Raw genomic sequence first — 18,422 nt, forward strand, 5'->3', positions numbered from 1 at the left:
AAATTGAAATGAAGAATCTTTATTTGGGACTGTTTACAATTTCTAATATGTACCTGATTGTTAAAATAATGTACCATCTTCAGAAGACAGATATGTGTCTTCTTCAAAACCAATCTGTTTTCCTTTTTAACAAAAAGCCACTGTTCACAATTTGGCAGAAGTCTGGAAAATTAGTGAGATAGTATCTGTAAACGTTTGGCTAGTAGTTTTACCTAAAACTAGTATAATGTTTTAATTAATAAGGTTATAAATAGCAGAGTATTTAAGAAATTACTGGGCAACACAAATCAGAATTTCAAGTATTTTATTTATTGTAAATCTTTTGTTTGTATATGTATGTATACACAAACCAAAATTTTTTTAAAAACTAAAGAAATTCAGTTAATAAACTTATTAATAAACTTTATTATGAAAAATTACCAAAAAAATTTAGGTGCTTAAATTTTTATCATTCATACCATTTCTTCCACAGTAAAAATTCATTTTTTATCATAGCTGGGACAATAACTCAGAGATACCACTAACTTTTTTGCACTTATCTAAGAAAACTTTTTCTTCCTTCATTCTCCAGCCTAATTTCTTTAAAAATATTAGTGTCAACAGAGACATTATCAAGCACACCTTAGTAAATGTAAACATTCTAAATTATATTAATAGCAATCTTTGAAGTTTCAGGTTTTGGACTTAAAATTAAAGTGCTTATGAAATTCTCAAGTGGTTTTATGATAGCTCAATTGATTGAAGATATTATAATTGTTCCTGCTTTTTATTACAGCCAAGAATCAACAGCGTATCTGATTAGTTCTATTAAATACTTCGTACCTTAAAGTTTATAATTTAAAATAATGCTATTGTAAAAGGATGCTATGCTTTAACATGATTCATAATAGAAATTCTATTATTAAATTAACTTTTCTAATATTCATTATCCATAGATAGATCCACAGAATCTATTATCCATAGAATCCATAGAATCATATATCCATAGAATGTTCATTAAAATGGAAGATAATAACTGTGTGTAAGTATACACATACACACTCTTAGTGTGCTTTTGCACTTTTAAATTTATATTATGATATCTTAATTCTGTATTTTGTGCATTCTTCTGAAGACAGAGTATTCCTTTATTCATGTAGTGAATGAGATACACAAAATTCTAGGGTGTGATGATTATTAGTCTGTGCAAGATTAAAAATATTAGATATTAATTGACAGCTAATTAGTTTTCACAGTTTTAGATAATTACATGTTCAATCAGAAACTACATTAATGATAACTAAGGTCAAAATTCAGAATTACATTTAAGAACATAATGACAAAACTTAAACCAATACAGTTAATTTGAGAATCATTACAATAATGTGTTCAAATAACATAATCCATGTCAGGTGCATTAACCTCACAGATGACCGAATAAAATGTATACAGTAATGGAAATGAAAATGTTATTCTAAATTCCCTGGCTTTACTGCATTTCTTCTGATTCTCATTTCCCACTACTCAAGTTCTGTTCTTCTGTATTAATAAAGTTTGTTTGGTGGTATTTTGTTTTCATTCATAATTGCAGCAGGAAGAAAGGTTTTTCAAGAAAATATCAGGAAAAAAAAAGTATTAGCTCAGTTCCCTGAAGATGTCTGCAAAATGAAAGGTTAAAAAAAAAAAAAACAATCAAGTGAGGGAACTATATAAAGGAGGTGGAGGAGCAGGACGAGCAGGAATTAAATTTCCCTGAGATGATACTTTCGGTTGTGGTGGAGGTGGCCTGTGAGGGGGAAGAAAGACAGTTAATCATATGTTTCAACTGTATGAAATAATGCTCCCTTAATTACAAGCCCAACATAACACCATTCTTGACATCACTGACAATTCTTAAGGGTACCTTATATTCTGAGATCATTACGAATTGGATATGTAATGGTTAAAAGTCTCCAATCGGAGCCTAAAATGGAGTAACTACTTTAAAGTCATGCTAGTGTATAATCAACAATGTACAAAGGTTCTGGTATATATGTTTTTAAAAAGGACAGCACATGAGGGGCTTCCCTGGTGACGCAGTGGTTGAGAGTCCGCCTGCTGATGCAGGGGACACGGGTTCGTGCCCCGGTCCGGGAAGATCCCACATGCCGCGGAGCGGCTGGGCCTGTGAGCCATGGCCGCTGAGCATGCATGTCCGGAGCCTGTGCTCCGCAACAGGAGAGGCCACAGCAGTGAGAGGCCCACATAACGCAAAAAAAAAAAAAAAAAGGACAGTACATGAAATAGAAAAGACAAATTGTAAAAGACAAGTGAAGATACTATGTGAATTAAGCACCTCTTGTACTCTTAGGATTTAAGGGGAGCAAATCACAACTAAGTATAAACCTTACATACATATATAGAGCTGGAATTCCAGCTCTCTCAAATATAATTTCCACTCAGAATTAAACCTGCTATGACTTCTATACCAGTCCTTCTCAGTTCTCATGCTTTAACCTGTGGATACCCTTCCTTAACTTCTTCATCCAATTCTAGTATACCTCTATTCCAATAACATAATAGAACTTTACCTGGTGAATATGTGTCTCACAGTTTATATATTCTGCTCCTGATGTTCAGGTGGATTTCAGTACACTCTCACTGCATAATAAAGATTATACTTGAGGATACTACTCAGTGTGCAATTCAATTGTAATTGGAAGGACTTTTGCGGTGTGAGAGGGGTGAGATGTATTTTATGTGATGCAAAATGTTATAATAAATTTTCTCCTTTCTTGCTGATGTTACGCCCATCCACTGAGTCTTTTATTTTTCTTGTGTTTTTCAGTTCTAGAATTTCCATTTAATTCTTTTTTTAGGTTTTTAAGTCCAGCACATCTAGTTTTGTACTGAAATTCTCTATCTTGACTATTAATTCTGTGATGTAATCATCATAGTTACTTTAAAGTCCATCTCTGATATTAATTGCATACCCTCTGAGTCTGCTTTTCTTGGTTTTAGTCACATTTTCTTTTCTTATATGTCTAGCTTCTTAAACTGGGGGCCAAACATTACAAAATAATAATAATAAAACTGTAGGAAATAAGTTGAGGGTCTGATTCACCCTTACCCCGGGGTCCCAACACAAAGACTGGGATATTTGCCAGGGTACCACCTCCTTGACAGGGCTCCAGTCTTTTTCCCCTCATCCCTATGAGTTTGTTGAAAGCTCTCCTCAGCTTCCTATCCTCTCACGTTCAGAATAGGTAGATACTTACAATCTAGGATGAAAAATAGTCCCCAAAGCTGAGATTATCTCTGGACTGCCTTCCTCTCCTGGGCCATAGTCCCATAATCTCTCATTTCCTTGGTAGTTTTCTGATGCCTTGAAATACATATTTTCTTATATTGTCTAGCTTTTTTCTAGCTGTTCCTAATAAGAAGGATGGTCCAGCCTATCTGATTTCCCATTGCTGGTTATTTTAAAGGTCGTTGTTTCTGAATCTTACAGACACCAAAGGCTACAGCAGCTGTTGACTGTCTTGTTTGGGCTTCTTTAAAATTTCATTCCGACACTGCATTAATATGACAAAACTTATATAAAAGCTCTTAAAAGTTTTTCTGCAAATTGCGTTCTCTCTGAACTGTAAGCAACAAATACCTTGTCCTAAATTAAATTAAAAATACAAGGGAACTATTTAGACATTAACCCTGGGTTTTATTCTGGTCAAGTAATCTAAGCAAATTCACTTCAGACCTTGATGGGAACTGCTGAGGCTGCTTGGCTGCATAAGTTGGTACTGGAAATCTGTTTGCATATATAGGCTAAAAAGGAAAAAAAAAAGTTATTACCACAGTGCACTCATAAATATATTTTCTATAAAGTTTATTTTCCATATAAAAGTAATCAATCTATTTAAAAAATCAATGAATAGATGGCTAATAATGTTGACATTTTAAAATACTTTGCTTATTCAACATGTCTTTGCTACTGAGTGTAGAATATTTAATTCTTTTAAGATTGTATATATATTTTAATAGATCTTTACTGGAGTATAAGTGCTTCACAATACTGTGTTAGTTTCTGTTGCGCAACAAAGCGAATCAACCATATGCATACCTATATCCCCATATCCCCTCCCTCTTGCGTCTCCCTCCCACCCTCCCTATCCCAACCCTCCAGGCGGTCACAAAGCACCGAGCCGATCTCCCTGTGCTATGCGGCTGCTTCCCGCCAGCCAACTACTTTACAGTCTGTCGTGCATGTATGTTGATGCTACTCTCTCTTCGCCCCAGCTTCACCCTCCCTCCCCGTGTCCTCAAGTCCGTTCTCTACGTCTGTCTCTTTATTCCTGCCCTGCAACTAGGTTCATCAATACCATGTTTTGTTTTGTTTTGTTTTTTAGATTCCATATATATGCGTTAGCATATGGTATTTGTTTTTCTCTTTCTGACTAACTTCACTCTGTATGACAGACTCTAGGTCCATCCACCTCACTACAAATAACTCAATTTCGTTTCTTTTTATGGCTGAGTAATATTCCATTGTATATCATGTGCCACATCTTCTTTATCCATTCATCTGTTGATGGACATTTAGGTTGGTTCCATGTCCTGGCTATTGTAAATAGTGCTGCAATGAACATTGTGGTACATGACTCTTTTTGAATTATGGTTTTCTCAGGGTATATGCCCAGCAGTGGAATTGCTGGGTCATATGGTAGTTCTATTTTTAGTTTTTTAAGGAACCTCCATACTGTTTCCATAGTGGTTGTATCAATTTGCATTCCCACTAACGGTGTAGGAGGGTTCCCTTTTCACCACACCCTTTCCAGCATTTATTGTTTCTAGCTTTTTTGATAATGGCCATTCTGACCGGCATGAGGTGATGTCTCCTTGTAGTATTGATTTGCATTTCTCTAATGCAAATGATGATGTTGAGCATCTTTTCATCTGCCTCTTGGCCATCTGTATGTCTTCCTTGGTGAAATGTCTATTTAGGTCTTCCGCCCATTTTTTAACTGGTTGTTTGGTTTTTTGATATTGGGCTCCATGAGCTGTTTGTATATTTTGGAGATTAATCCTTTGTCTGTTGTTTCATTTGCAAATATTTTCTCCCATTCTGAGGGTTGTGTTTTTGCCTTGTTTATGGTTTCCTTTGCTGTGCAAAAGCATTTAAGTCCCATTTGTTTATTTCTGCTTTTATTTCTGTTACTCTAGGAGGTGGGTCAAAAAAGATCTTGCTGTGGCTTATGTCAAAGTGTTTTACCTATGTTTTCCTCTAAAAGTTTTATAGTGTCTGGTCTTACATTTAAGTCTTTAATCCATTTGGAGTTTATTTTTGTGTATGGTGTTAGATAGTGTTCTAATTTCATTCTTTGATATGTAGCTGTCCAGTTTTCCCAGCACCACTTATTGAAGAGGCTGTCTTTCCTCCATATGTTCTTGCCTCCTTTGTCATAAATTAGGTGCCCATACGTGTGTGGGTTTTTCTCTGGGCATTCTATCCTGTAGCATTGATCTATATTTCTGTTTTTGTGCCTGTACCACACTGTCTTGATTACTATAGCTTTGTAGTATAGTCTGAAGTCAGGGAGCCTGATTCCTCCAGCTCTGTTTTTCTTTCTCAAGATTGCTTTGGCTATTCGGGGTCTTTTGTGTTTCCATACGAATTGTGCAATTTTTTGTTCTAATTCTGTGAAGAATGCCATTGGTAGTTTGATAGGGATTGCACTGACTCTGTAGATTGCTTTGGGTAGTATAGTCATTTTCACAATATTGATTCTTCCAATTCAAGAACATGGTATATTTCTCCATCTGTTTATGTCATCTTTGATTTCTTTCATCAGTGTTTTATAGTTTTCTGAGTACAAGTCTTTTGCCTTCTTAGGCAGGTTTATTCCTAGGTATTTTATTCTTTTTGTTGCAATGGTAAATGGGAGTGTTTCCTTAATTTCCCTTTCTGATTTTTCATTGTTGGTGTATAGGAATGCCAGAGATTTCTGTGCATTAACTTTGTATCCTGCAACCTTACCAAATTCACTCATTAGTTGTAGTAGTTTTCTAGTGGCAACTTTAGGATATTCTATGTATAGTATCATGTCATCAGCAAATAGTGACAGCTTTACTTCTTCTTCTCCAATTTGGATTCCTTTTCTTTCTTTTTCTTCTCTGATTGCTGTGGCTAGGACTTCCAATACTATGTTGAATAAGAGTGGCAAGAGTGGTCATCCTTGTCTTGTTCCTAATCCTAGTGGAGATGCTTTCAGACTTTCACCATTGAGTAGGATGTTTGCTGTGGGTTTGTCATATATGGCCTTTATTATGTTGAGGCAGGTTCCCTCTATGCCCACTTTCTGGAGAGTTTTTATCATAAATGGGTGTTGAATTTTGTCAAAAACTTTTCCTGCATCTCTTGAGGTGATCATATGCTTTTTATTCTTTAATTTGTTAATATGGTGTATCACATTGATTGTTTTGCATATATTGAAGAATCCTTGCATTCTGGGATAAATCCCACTTCATCATGGTGTATGATCCTTTTCATGTGCTGCTGGATTCTGTTTGCTAGTATTCTGTTCAGGATTTTTGCATCTATGTTCATCAATGATATTGGTCTATAATTTTCTCTTTTTGTGATATCTTTTTCTGGTTTTGGTATCAGGGTGATGGTGGCTTTGTAGAATGAGTTGGGGAGTGTTTCTCCCTCTACAATTTTTTGGAAGACTTTGAGAAGGATCGGTGTTAGCTCTTCTCTAAATGTTTGATAGAATTCACCTGTGAAGCCACCTGGTCCTGGACTTTTTTTGTTGTAAGATTGTTAATTATGGTTTCAATTTCATTACTTGTGATAGGTCTGTTTATATTTTCTACTTCTTCCTGGTTCAGTCTTGCAAAATTGTACCTTTCCAAGATTTGTCCATTTCTTTGTGGTTGTCCATTTTATTGGCATATAGTTGTTTGTAGTAGTCTCTTATAATCCTTTATATTTCTGCAGTGCCAGTTGTGATTTCTCCTTCTTCATTTCTAATTTTATTGATTTGTGTCCTCTCCCTTTTTTTCTTGATGAGTCTGCCTAAGGGTTTATCAATTTTGTTTATCTTCTCAAAGAACCAGCTTTTAGTTTTATTGATCTTTGCTACTGTTTTCTTCATTTCTATTTCATTTATTTCTGCTCTGATCTTTATGATTTCTTTCCTTCTACTGACTTTGGGTTTTCTTTGTTCTTCTTTCCCTAGTTGTTTTAAAAGTGTATTGTTTATTTGAGATTTTTCTTGTTTCTTGAGGTGAGATTGAATTGCTATAAACTTCCCTCTTAGAACTGCTTTTGCTCGTCCCATAGATATTGGGTCGTCATGTTTTCACTGTCATTTGTTTCTATGTATTTTTTTATTTCTTCTTTGATTTCTTCATGATCTCTTGGTTCCTTAGTAATGCACTGTTTAGCCTCCATGTATTTGTGGTTTTTACAGTTTTTTTCCTATAATTGATTTCCAATCTCATAGCATTGTGGTCAGAAAACATGCTTGATACGATTTCAATTTTCTTAACTTTTCCGAGACTTCTTTGTGACCCAAGATGTGATCTATCCTGTAGAATGTTCCACGTGCACTTGAGAAGAAAGTGTATTCTGCCCCTTTTGGGTGGAATGTCCTAAAAATATCAATTAAATCTATCTGGTCTATTGTGTCATTTAAAGCTTGTGTTTCCTTATTTATTTTCTGTTTGGATGATCTGTCTATTGGTGTAAGTGGGGGTGTTAAAGTCCCCTACTATTAGTGTATTACTATCGATTTCTCCTTTCATGGTTGTTAGCATTTGCCTTATGTATTGAGGTGCTTCTATTTTGGGTGCATAAACATTTATAATTGTTGTATCTTATTCTTTGATTGATCCCTTGATCATTATGTAGTGTCCCTCCTTATCTCTTGTAACAGTCTTTATTTTAAAGTCTATTTTGTCTGATATGAGTATTGCTACTCCAGTTTTCTTTTGATTTCCATTTGCATGGAATACCTTTTTCCATCCCCTCACTTTCAGTTTGTACGTGTCCCTAAGTCTGAAGTGGGTTTCCTGGAGACAGCATATATACAGGTCTTGTTTTTGTATCCATTCAGCCAGCCTGTGTCTTTTGGTTGGGGCATTTAATCCATTTACATTCAAGGTTATTATTGATATGTATGTTCCTACTGCCATTTTCTTAATTGTTTTGGGGGTTTTTTTTCATGGGTCTTTTCTTCTCTTGTGTTTCCCACTTAGAGAAGTTTCTTTAGCATTTGTTGTAAAGCTGGTTTGGTGGTGCTGAATTCTCTTAGCTTTTGCTTGTCTGAAAAGCTTTTGACTTCTCCATTGAATCGGAATGAGATCCTTGCTGGGTAGAGTAGTCTTGGTTGTAGCTTTTCTCTTTCATCACTTTAAGTATATCCTGCCACTCCCTTCTCGCCTGCAGAGTTTCCACTGAAAAATCAACTGATAACCTTATGGGGATTCCTTTGTATGTTATTTTTTGTTTTTCCTTGCTGCTTTTAATGTTCTTTCTTTGAATTTATTTTTTGTTAGTTTGATTAATATGTGTCTTGGTGTATTTTTCCTAGGATTTATACTGTATGGGACTCTCTGTGCTTCCTGGACTTGGGTGATTATTTCCTTTCCCATGTTAGGGAAGTTTTCCACTATAATCTCTTCAAATAATTTCTCAGACCCTTTCTTTTCTCTTCTTCTGGAGCCCCTATAATTCGAATGTTGGTACATTTAGTGTTGTCCCAGAGGTCTCTGGGATTGTCTTCAATTCTTTTCATTCTTTTTTCTTTATTCTGCTCCAGGGCAGTATTTCCACCATTTTGTCTTCCAGCTCACTTATTCGTTCTTCTACCTCAGTTATTCTGTTATTGAGTCCTTCTAGTGTATTTTTCATTTCAGATATTGTGCTGTTCATCTCTGTTTGTTCTGTACTTCTTCTAGGTCCTTGTTAAACATTTTTTGTATTTTCTCAATCCATGCTTCCATTCTATTTCTGAGATTCTGGATCATCTTTACTATCATTACTCTGAATTCTTTTTCAGGGAGATTACCTATTTCCTCTTCATTTATTTGGTCTTGTAGGTTTTTATCTTGCTCCTTCATCTATGACATATTTTTTTGCTGTCTCTTTTTTTTTTATGAGTGGGATTGTGTTCCTGTTTTATTGGTTGTTTGGCCTGAGGCTGCCAACACTGGAGCCTGTAGGCTATTGGGTAGAGCTGGGTCTTAGTGCTGAGATGAGGAACTCTGTGAGACCTCACTCCATTGAATATTCCCTGGGGTCTGAGGTTACCGTTAGTCCAGTGGTTCAGACTCAGAGCTCCCACTGCAGGAGCTTCCGCCCAACCCCAGGCTTGCGAACCAGCATCCCGCAAGCCATGTGGGGTGGGAAAAAAGAGAAAAAGAACAATAACAAAGTAAAAAATAAATTAGGCTAGGAAACTAACAGATATGTTAGAAAGAATGTAAAAATAAAAATATAGATGAATCAACAACCAGAAGGTACATCAGTATCACAATAGTAAAAAAGAGGAGGAGGGAAAAGGAAAAAAAAAAAAAAAGAAAGAAAAAGGGGGTGGGAGGAAGGCCTTGGCTGTGGAGGGCGGGGCCTAAGCAAGGGTGAGGTTTGAGTGGTGGGTGGGGCCTATGCTTAGGACCCACAGGGCTGTAAAAGATGGGGGTAAGGGGGTGGGGCTTAGGCTCAATGGAACAGAAGGGGCCCAGGCGTGCCCCCCACCCCTGGTCTCAGAGGGCAGGGGACCTCACCTGGGAGCCCAGCAGGCTTTCTGGGCTCGTGTGGGCAGGCAAACACCCTCCCCTCTTCTCCTTTTCCTCTGGTCTGGGGTATGGGAGGGCCCCCCCCACCTGCCTCTCCTGATCTCTCTGGCCTCCCTCTTATGCCCCCAGGACCAATGCGGCCGGGGAGGGAAGGGGGTGACTTGGAGGGCAGGGGACCGGCCTGGGAGCTCAGCAGGCTCCCTGGGCCCTAGTCAGGATTATATTTTTTTAAATTCAAAAATAATGAAGCATTATCTTGGCCCTAATCAACTCCATTAGTTAAAAGGTAACATATTTCCTATGTCCATATATTTTAAATAAAATCTTCCAAAAATGTATTGCCAAACCTATACAGAACCTAACTGGTACTATAAATATCACTAATTTACAACCCTTGATTTTGATGTGGAAAACAGGGAACTTCTGTGCACTGCTGATGCAAATGTATAATAAATTGGTACAGCCACCATGGAAAACAGTATGGAGGTTCCTCAAAAAATTAAAAACACAACTACCATATGATCCAGCAATTCTACTTCTGGGTATTTATCCAAAGAAAATAAGAACACTAACTTGTAAAAATATCTGCACCCCCATGTTCATTGCAGCATTATTTATAACAGCCAACATGTGGAAGAGCCTAAGCGTCCATCTGTGATATATACATATATATATATATATATATATATATATATATATATGAAAATATTATTCAGCCACCAAACAAAAGGAAATCTTGCCATTTGTGACAACATGGATGGACTACAGGGCATTCAGGCTAAGTGAATAAGTCAGACAGGAAAAGACAATTACTGTATGATCTCACTTATATGTGGAATCTAAAAACAAACAAACAAACCAAAAAATACCAAACCCTTAGATACAGAGAACAGATTGCAGAATGACAGAGGCAGGAGAGGGAGATGGGTGAAAACAGATGAAGGTGGTCAGAAGGTACTAGTTTCCAGTCATAAGATGAATAAGTCCTGGGGATATAATGTACAGCATGGTGACTATAGTTAATAACACTGCATTGTATATTTGAAAGCTGCTAAGAGAGCAAATCTTAAAAGTTCTCATCACAAGAAAAAAAATTTGTAACTATGTGTGGTGATGGATGTTAACTAGACTTATTGTGGTGCTCATTTCATACCATATACAAATATTGAATCATGTTGTATACCTGAAACTTATATGTTATATGTCTATTATATCTCAATTTTTTTTTTTAGATCTTGTTATGTATATCCCTTGAGGGGGAACCAGGACCCTTCCCCAAGGCTGCACTATTTATTTTTAATAAATTTATTTATTTATGTATCATTTTTGGTTGTGTTGGATCTTCATCGCTATGCATGGGCTTTCTCTAGTTGCAGCAAGCGGGGCTTCTCTTGTTGCGGAGCACAGGGTCTAGGTGTGCAGGCTTCAGTAGTTGTGGCACGCGTACTCAGTAGTTGTGGCGCAGAGGCTTAGTTACTGCGAGGCATGTGGGACCTTCCCGGACCAGGGCTCAAACCCGTGTCCCCTGCATTGGCAGGCAGATTCTTAACCACTAGACCACCAGGGAAGCCCATATCTCAATATTTTAAAAAGTAGAATAGTGGTTGTTAGGGTGTGGGGGATGGGGACATTGCTTCATGGGTACAGAGTTTCTGTTTGGGGTAATGAAAAAGTTTTAGAAATAGGTAGCAGCGATGATTTCACAACATTGTGAAAGTAATTAATGCCACTGAATTGTATATTTAAAAATGGTCAAAATGGCAACCTTTATGGCATGTATATTTTACCACAATAAAAAAGGAAAAAATATGTCAAAGACGAAAAAGAACACATATATAATTTCTAACTTGGATATGTAGGGACTGTGTGATCATCCTATATATGTAGTGATATGGAAAAATCTCTGAGATATATGGTTAAGGGGGAAAAAGGGCATAACAATTTTTGTTTCTTTTTCATAAAGGAAAAGGGAGAAGAACTGGGTGATTCCATATGTATCCTTCCATATTAGAAGGATATCTAATCATCTTACCTCCACATAACTGGAAAGACTTTAAAAGTCTGACAATACCAAGTGTTGGCAAAGATGTAGTTTGACAGGAATGCTCATACACCACTGACAATACATCAAACAACGGTGTAACCTTTTTGGAAAACAATTTGGCATTTTCCAGTAAATATTCACATATCTTTCAACCCAGCAATTTAATTCCTGTATGCCCCTAGATCAGAGCTCTCTAATAGAATTTTCTACAATGATGGAAACAATCTATGTCTGTGGTGTCCCTACAGTAGTGGCCACATATGATCTATCGAGCATTTAAAATGTCAATGAGGAATGGAATTCTTAATTTTATTTAATTTAAAATGAAATTTAAATAGCCACATGTGGATAGTAACCACTGTACTAGTACAGTCCCAGAACTCACACATGTGCATGAGAAACATATAGAATGTCTATCTTAGCTTTGTTCATAGTAATGAACAATGGAAACTAGTAGTAGAAAAATGGATTTTTAAACTGTGTGGTATTTATGTAACATAATATCAATAGTGAAAATGAATGCGTTAGAGCTACATGTATTGCTAGGGATAAATCACAAAGCAATGTTAAAGGAAAAAGCACATTGCAGATATATGATAGTAAGCAAAACATATAATGTTTAAAAGCAGATAAAGTAATATTATATATTTCTTAGGGATATATGCATATTAGAAAAAGTATATCATTATCCCAATACTCCCTAATACACTCCAAAGGACAGTGATTACTGGTCCCACTATTGAGACAACTAGGCCTATTATTGCAGGAGCTCAGCACCAGATCTTTAGTAACATGCCCTGGGGAAGCCAGGCATTAAAAACAGAAGGATAGCAGACATAGGAGAAAACAGTGACAGCATAAATCCCATGTCATTTCCCAAGCTTGGTTTCAAGGCAAGACATTCTCAATGTCTAGATGTTTTCTCCCATCTCCTCTGAGCCATGGACCCTGCTGGTATTCCATTAACTAACCCAGAGGCCACCTATAGACCACACTCCTAAATTCTTTGGAAATTATCTATGTTTATTCCTATATGATGTAACAATTTTTTTAATCTTTAAAACTTTGATATCATAATATAGTAAAGAAAAAGAATTTTTCATTTAAACTTACAACTTCTCTGGGAGGAGCCACTGAAGAAGCATGTCCAGGAACACTCACTGGCTGTCTAGAAACTTTTGCTTGATTTTTGCCATCTGACCTGAAAGATACAATTACTTTTGAGCTAAATTAAGATTAAAACATTTCTACATGATATATTACATAGACCTTGCATTTTCCCAAGTACAGAACAATGTTGTTGGTAGTGGTGGTGATGATGGTCATGAAGACAACTAAAATTTTTATGGCATTTTAAATAGCTTTCACCCAGTTTTAATCCTTAGAGTACTAGAAGGTTCTATTAACCTCATTTTACAATTAAATAAACTGAAATTCTAAGAAATTATGTAATTTGGTCAATTGGGCCAGTGTTCTCCAACTTCTCTCCTCAAGTCTTCCTGAAATCAGAGAGGAGTAAAAGCATATTCCTAGGTTTGAAATAGTCACTCTGAATATTAGGAAGTCCAAGAGGAGCAAACAAGCTGGATGGAAAGATGTCAGCTAAGATTTAGACATGCCAAAATGATAGTAAGTCAGCTAGGTAGAAGTATATAGGAGATAGCTATTGCTATGGAACTAAAATTTCAGAGATGCAGACTGGGAAATTATCTATAGGGATTGGTTAGTCTGAAGTTAAGAAAAAGGATAGAAACATAAATCTGGGGAAGTCCCTGGCAGTCCAGTGGTTAGGACTTGGCGCTTCTACTGCTGCAGCCTGGGTTCAACCCCTGCTCAGGGAACTAAGATCCCGCCAAGCCAAATGCTTGGCCAAGTGCAGTGTGGCCAAAGAAAAGGGTGGGCGAGGGCATTATGCCTCAATAAATTATATTTTTTAAAAAAAGAAATATAAATCTGTTTTAGAATACATTAAGAAAAATAAAGCTAACATCAGGATACTCTAGGAAAACGTTATGCAGTAAGTGAGGTAAGTGAGAAAGAGCGCAATGAAGTAAAGTGAGCAATCGAGGCAAGATTTGAACATTTTGGAGTCATTATCATAAGAAAGATTAGTTATTAAGTAATTACATTGTGCTATGGGTTTTATTTGTTAGTATTTCCTCATTTAATCCTCACATCAACCCGAAGAGATAGGTAATATCATTATTCCCATTTTAAAGGAAGTAAACCAACGCTCAGAGACTTTTTTTATTATTCCAGTTCATAATGCTAGCAAATGACAAACTGGAACTTGAACTTAGATCTGACTACAAGGCCCATGCTAATATATGCTACATTCCAATGCCAACATGTTAGAAGTGATCGTTGAGAGACAGCTGTATAAGAGTCCAACACACAGACTAGAAATATCAGCTGTCTGAATTATGACAACCCTTTCTTCCGTCAAAGCTTGCTTCTTAAAAGCTGATGATTCACAAAATCTGTTTTCAAAAGAGACTTGAAGAACACTTCTCCTATGAGAACTGATACTTGAAATAGACATGGAAGAAAATTTTTTAATGAAGCCCAAATCAGAAGTTGTAGTCCAATTACTCCACTATCAGAAATCAAACTCAAGTAAAATGAAGCCTAGCAGCCATTTTCAGTAGCATACAGGCTGGTCACCATAATCCTTTCCCCTCACCATTATAAGAGGTGGCTGAGTCACCACTGCCCTTTAACTCCTGCTAATCATGTCAAAAGAAAGGAGAGATAACTTAGAACCCTATTTTTAAACCAGCTTCTATGATATGACTATCATCATTAATAATGATTATACTTAAAAATTTTTAATATGAATTTAAAAGAAAAATAATCTAAGTACTCATATGTTTGTGATCTCTTCCTTCTGCAGTAGCTTTTCTGTAGCTGGTCTCTCTTAATGAAGACAAAAGCAGCCAATATAGCAAGAGGAACAATGACGAAGAAGAACACCAGAAGTCCGTCCCTCAAGGCGGTATTCTTTTCTACAGAGAAGGATTTTACATTAATGATCATTAAATTAGAGGTTAACTCATATTAACTAGAACATACTAGGTGATGAAACATTTTACATTAATTTTCACATTGTTCAAAAGTCACACTGATATAAACTGAAATATATTGAGAAGTCTTGTTCACTCCTCATGCTTGCCCACTTCATTTTTGTCTCCCTGAAGATAACCACTTTTATTAATTTCTTATATAATCTTACAGTATTTCTTCATGTAAATATAAGAACAAAATATGTTTTATTGTTAACCCTATCTTACACAAAACGTAGCATGGCATAAATGCTATTCCACACATTACTTTTATCACTTAGCTATATACTACATATCTTCCCAAACTATACATACAGCACCACCTCATTTTCTATACAGCTATACAAAACTCCATTGCAAGGATGTCCCATAGTTTATTCAGTCAGTAAGTACCCTACTAATACTTCTATTTTTCCAACCTTCGCTGTTACAAAAAAAAATGTTATAATGAATAACCTTGTACATATATCATATCATTTTGGTGCAGGTATATCTGTAGAATAATTTCCCAAAAGTAGAACTGCTGTATCAGAAGGTGAATGCATTCATCATTTTTTTTAAGGCACTATCAACCTGTCTACCACAGTGGTGGTTACAAGTTAGCATGCCATATATTCAGACTATAATTCAAAAAGATACATGCACCCCTATATTCATAACAGCACTAATCACAATAGCCAAGACATGGAAACAACCTAAATGTCCATCGACAGATGAATGGATAAAGAAGATGTGGTACATATATATATAATGGAATACTACTCAGCCATAAAAAAAGAATAAGATAATGCCATTTACAGCCACATGGATGGACCTAGAGATTACCCTACCAAGTGAAGTAAGTCAGACGGAGAAAGACAAATACCATATGGTATCACTTATATGCAGAATCTAAAATATGACACAAATGAACTTACTTATGAAACAGAAACAGACTCACAGACATAGAGAACAGACTTGTAGTTGCCAAGAGGCATGCGCGGAGGGAGAGGGATGGATTGGGAGTTTGGGATTAGCAGATGCAAACTATTATATATAGAATGGATAAACAACAAGGTCCTACTATATAGCACAGAGAACTATATTCAATATCCTGTGATCAACCATAATGGAAAAGAACATGGAAAAGAATGTATATACATGTATAACTGAATCACTTTGCTGTACAGCAGAAATTAACACAACATTGTAAATCAACTATACTTCAGTAAAATAAATTCTTTTAAAAGTTAGAAGGCCAGCCAGCAATATACAAGAATTCCTCACAGCCTCACCTATAGAGTCAAACTTCTGCATGTTTGCCAACCTGGAAGGTGAAAAACTATATCTTTTATGATTTTAATTTGCATTTCTCTTTTTATACTATGATTTGAGCAACTTTTCATGTTTAAGGAAACATTGTATTTCTTTTTCTTCTCGGTCTTTTGACTGTTTTTCTGTTGGTCTATTGGGTTTTTTTCTTCTCAGTTTCTAAAAACCTTTATATATTAGGGAGAATAGTTTTATCTGTATATGAGTTGGAAATATTTTCCCCATTTTGTCATTTGTCTTATGGTACAATGCTTTTCTCCATGCATAAGTTTATTGTTCTGAGGTAGCTGACTTTATCAATCTTATTTTTTATGGCTTATGGATTTAAAGTCTTGCTATAATTTTAAAAATTCATTAATATTAATTTTGTCTGTTTCATGTTCTTTAGTGAAAGAATATAGTAAATATGAACATGAGTGGTAAACTGTGAAATTATCCTCATAGTTTTAAATTTGTAAAAGTACCAAAACTTTCTGTTCCAAAAGTTATATGAAACTACATGAAACACTCAACCCAATTAAAAATAAAAATATGAAAAATTAAAGTAAGCTTGACATATCAGTTTATACTTACTAATAAGTAGACAAAATTTAAATTAAAGCATCCAACACTGGCCAGGTTATGTTAAAATTGATACCTTCATACTGTCAGTGGCATTACACAAGTTCATTTGGAATTTTTATCAAGAATCATAAAAAAAAACCTGTAGGCTTCCCTGTATAAAAAATCATATCTAGGGCTTCCCTGGTGGCACAGTGGTGGTTAAGAATCTGCCTGCCAATGCAGGGGACACAGGTTCGAGCCCTGGTCCGGGAAGATCCCACATGCCACAGAGCAACTAAGCCCATGCACCACAACTACTGAGCCTGCGCTCTAGAGCCCATGAGCCACAACTACTGAGCCCACGTGCCACAACTACTGAAGCTCATGCGCCTTGAGCCTGCGCTCCACCATAAGAGAAGCCACCGCAGTGAGAAGCCTGTGCACCGCAACGAAGAGTAGCCCCCACTCACCACAACTAGAGAAAGCCCACAGGCAGCAATGAAGACCCAATGCAGCCAAAAATTTTTAAAAATTAAAAAATAAAATAAAATTAATTAAAAAAAAAAGAATCATAAAAAGGATTATACCCTTCAATCTAATAATACCATAACTGGCAATTTATACTTCAATTGGGAAAAATGCATGAGTATTAAGATGTACACTACAATGTTATCAATGTGTATCAAAAACTTAGAAACAACCTAATGTCAAATAATTAGACAACAGCTAAGTCAAGTTATGGCACATCCATCAATGGAATGATACACAGCCATTAACATCCATAGTTCTGACTTCCGCTTCTAGACAAGATGGAGTAATAGGGACCAGATTTATCCTGTCAGCTATAACAACCAGAAAAGCAGGCAGAATACATGAAGCAATGGTTTTCATGGCATTGGACATAAGGCAGTAAAGAACAATGATCCCTGAGAGACAGAAAGCAAATAAGGTGAGCTTTACAACAATCCCAGTTTGCTGCCTAGAGAAAGTTAACAGAATGTGATGAGGGGTGTGGGAATCCAAGCAAAACCCAGTGGTCTCCTCGAGTTGAGGAATGCACGCTAGTTGTCTGAGGAAGAAGCCAAGACAACTAGAGTTCACAGGCAAAGTATCAGAAGGGAGGCAGCTGCAAGATAGAAGATAGAACTTGAAAGATCTGCAAAGGGTTCCCCTCAAATACTAAGCTGAGTACTGATCAGTGTATGCATGTAAGGAAACCACCTGAAGCCAGAGAAAGAATCACCTGAAAGGATTAGTGGGAACAAACACAAGAACTCACACAGGACTGGAAAGAATGCCCGTTCCTGCCATTTCCAGTGGAAAACTCCATAGTTAATGGCATTGAGTAGAATAAACAGAAGGGGTTTGCCTCAGTAATGGGGCAAAATCAGCCCTAGGCTAAATGCTGCTGAGGTCCCCCCAACAGAGCTTAAAAAAAAGATTCAAAAGAACCGTACTACATCCATGTAGCTTAAGCCCACTTAAGCTTAAGCCCAAAGTTCAGCAATAGAAATCCAAAAACACCTAATATACAACAGGCAAAATTCACAATTTCTGGCGTTCAGTAAAAACGTTAGAAGGCATGCAAAGAAGCAGAAAAATATGACCCCAAATGAGGAGATAATCAATCAATCAAAACTAAGAAATGATACAGATGATAGAATTAGTAGACAAGGACATTAGAAATTATTATAAATGTATTCTAC

The 18,422-nt window shown here is 36.3% G+C and overlaps 1 protein-coding gene across 1 annotated transcript in view; it reads right to left on the reverse strand.

Moving 5' to 3' along the window:
• Window positions 1–287: 287 nt before the first annotated feature.
• Window positions 288–18,422, reverse strand: part of ADAM9 (ADAM metallopeptidase domain 9) — a 105,293-nt gene continuing 87,158 nt past the window's right edge. Inside the window, exons 19-22 of the mRNA XM_081220689.1 lie at window positions 14,664–14,805; window positions 12,914–13,001; window positions 3,716–3,783; window positions 288–1,765 (exon numbers count right to left, since the gene is read on the reverse strand). Of these exons, the coding sequence (XP_081076815.1) occupies window positions 1,672–1,765; window positions 3,716–3,783; window positions 12,914–13,001; window positions 14,664–14,805 (392 nt within the window). The 3' untranslated portion in view covers window positions 288–1,671. The remainder of the gene's footprint in view (window positions 1,766–3,715; window positions 3,784–12,913; window positions 13,002–14,663; window positions 14,806–18,422) is intronic.

The sequence above is a fragment of the Mesoplodon bidens genome, assembly GCF_964165515.1.
Source record: "Mesoplodon bidens genome assembly, chromosome: 20".
NCBI lineage: Eukaryota > Metazoa > Chordata > Mammalia > Artiodactyla > Ziphiidae > Mesoplodon > Mesoplodon bidens.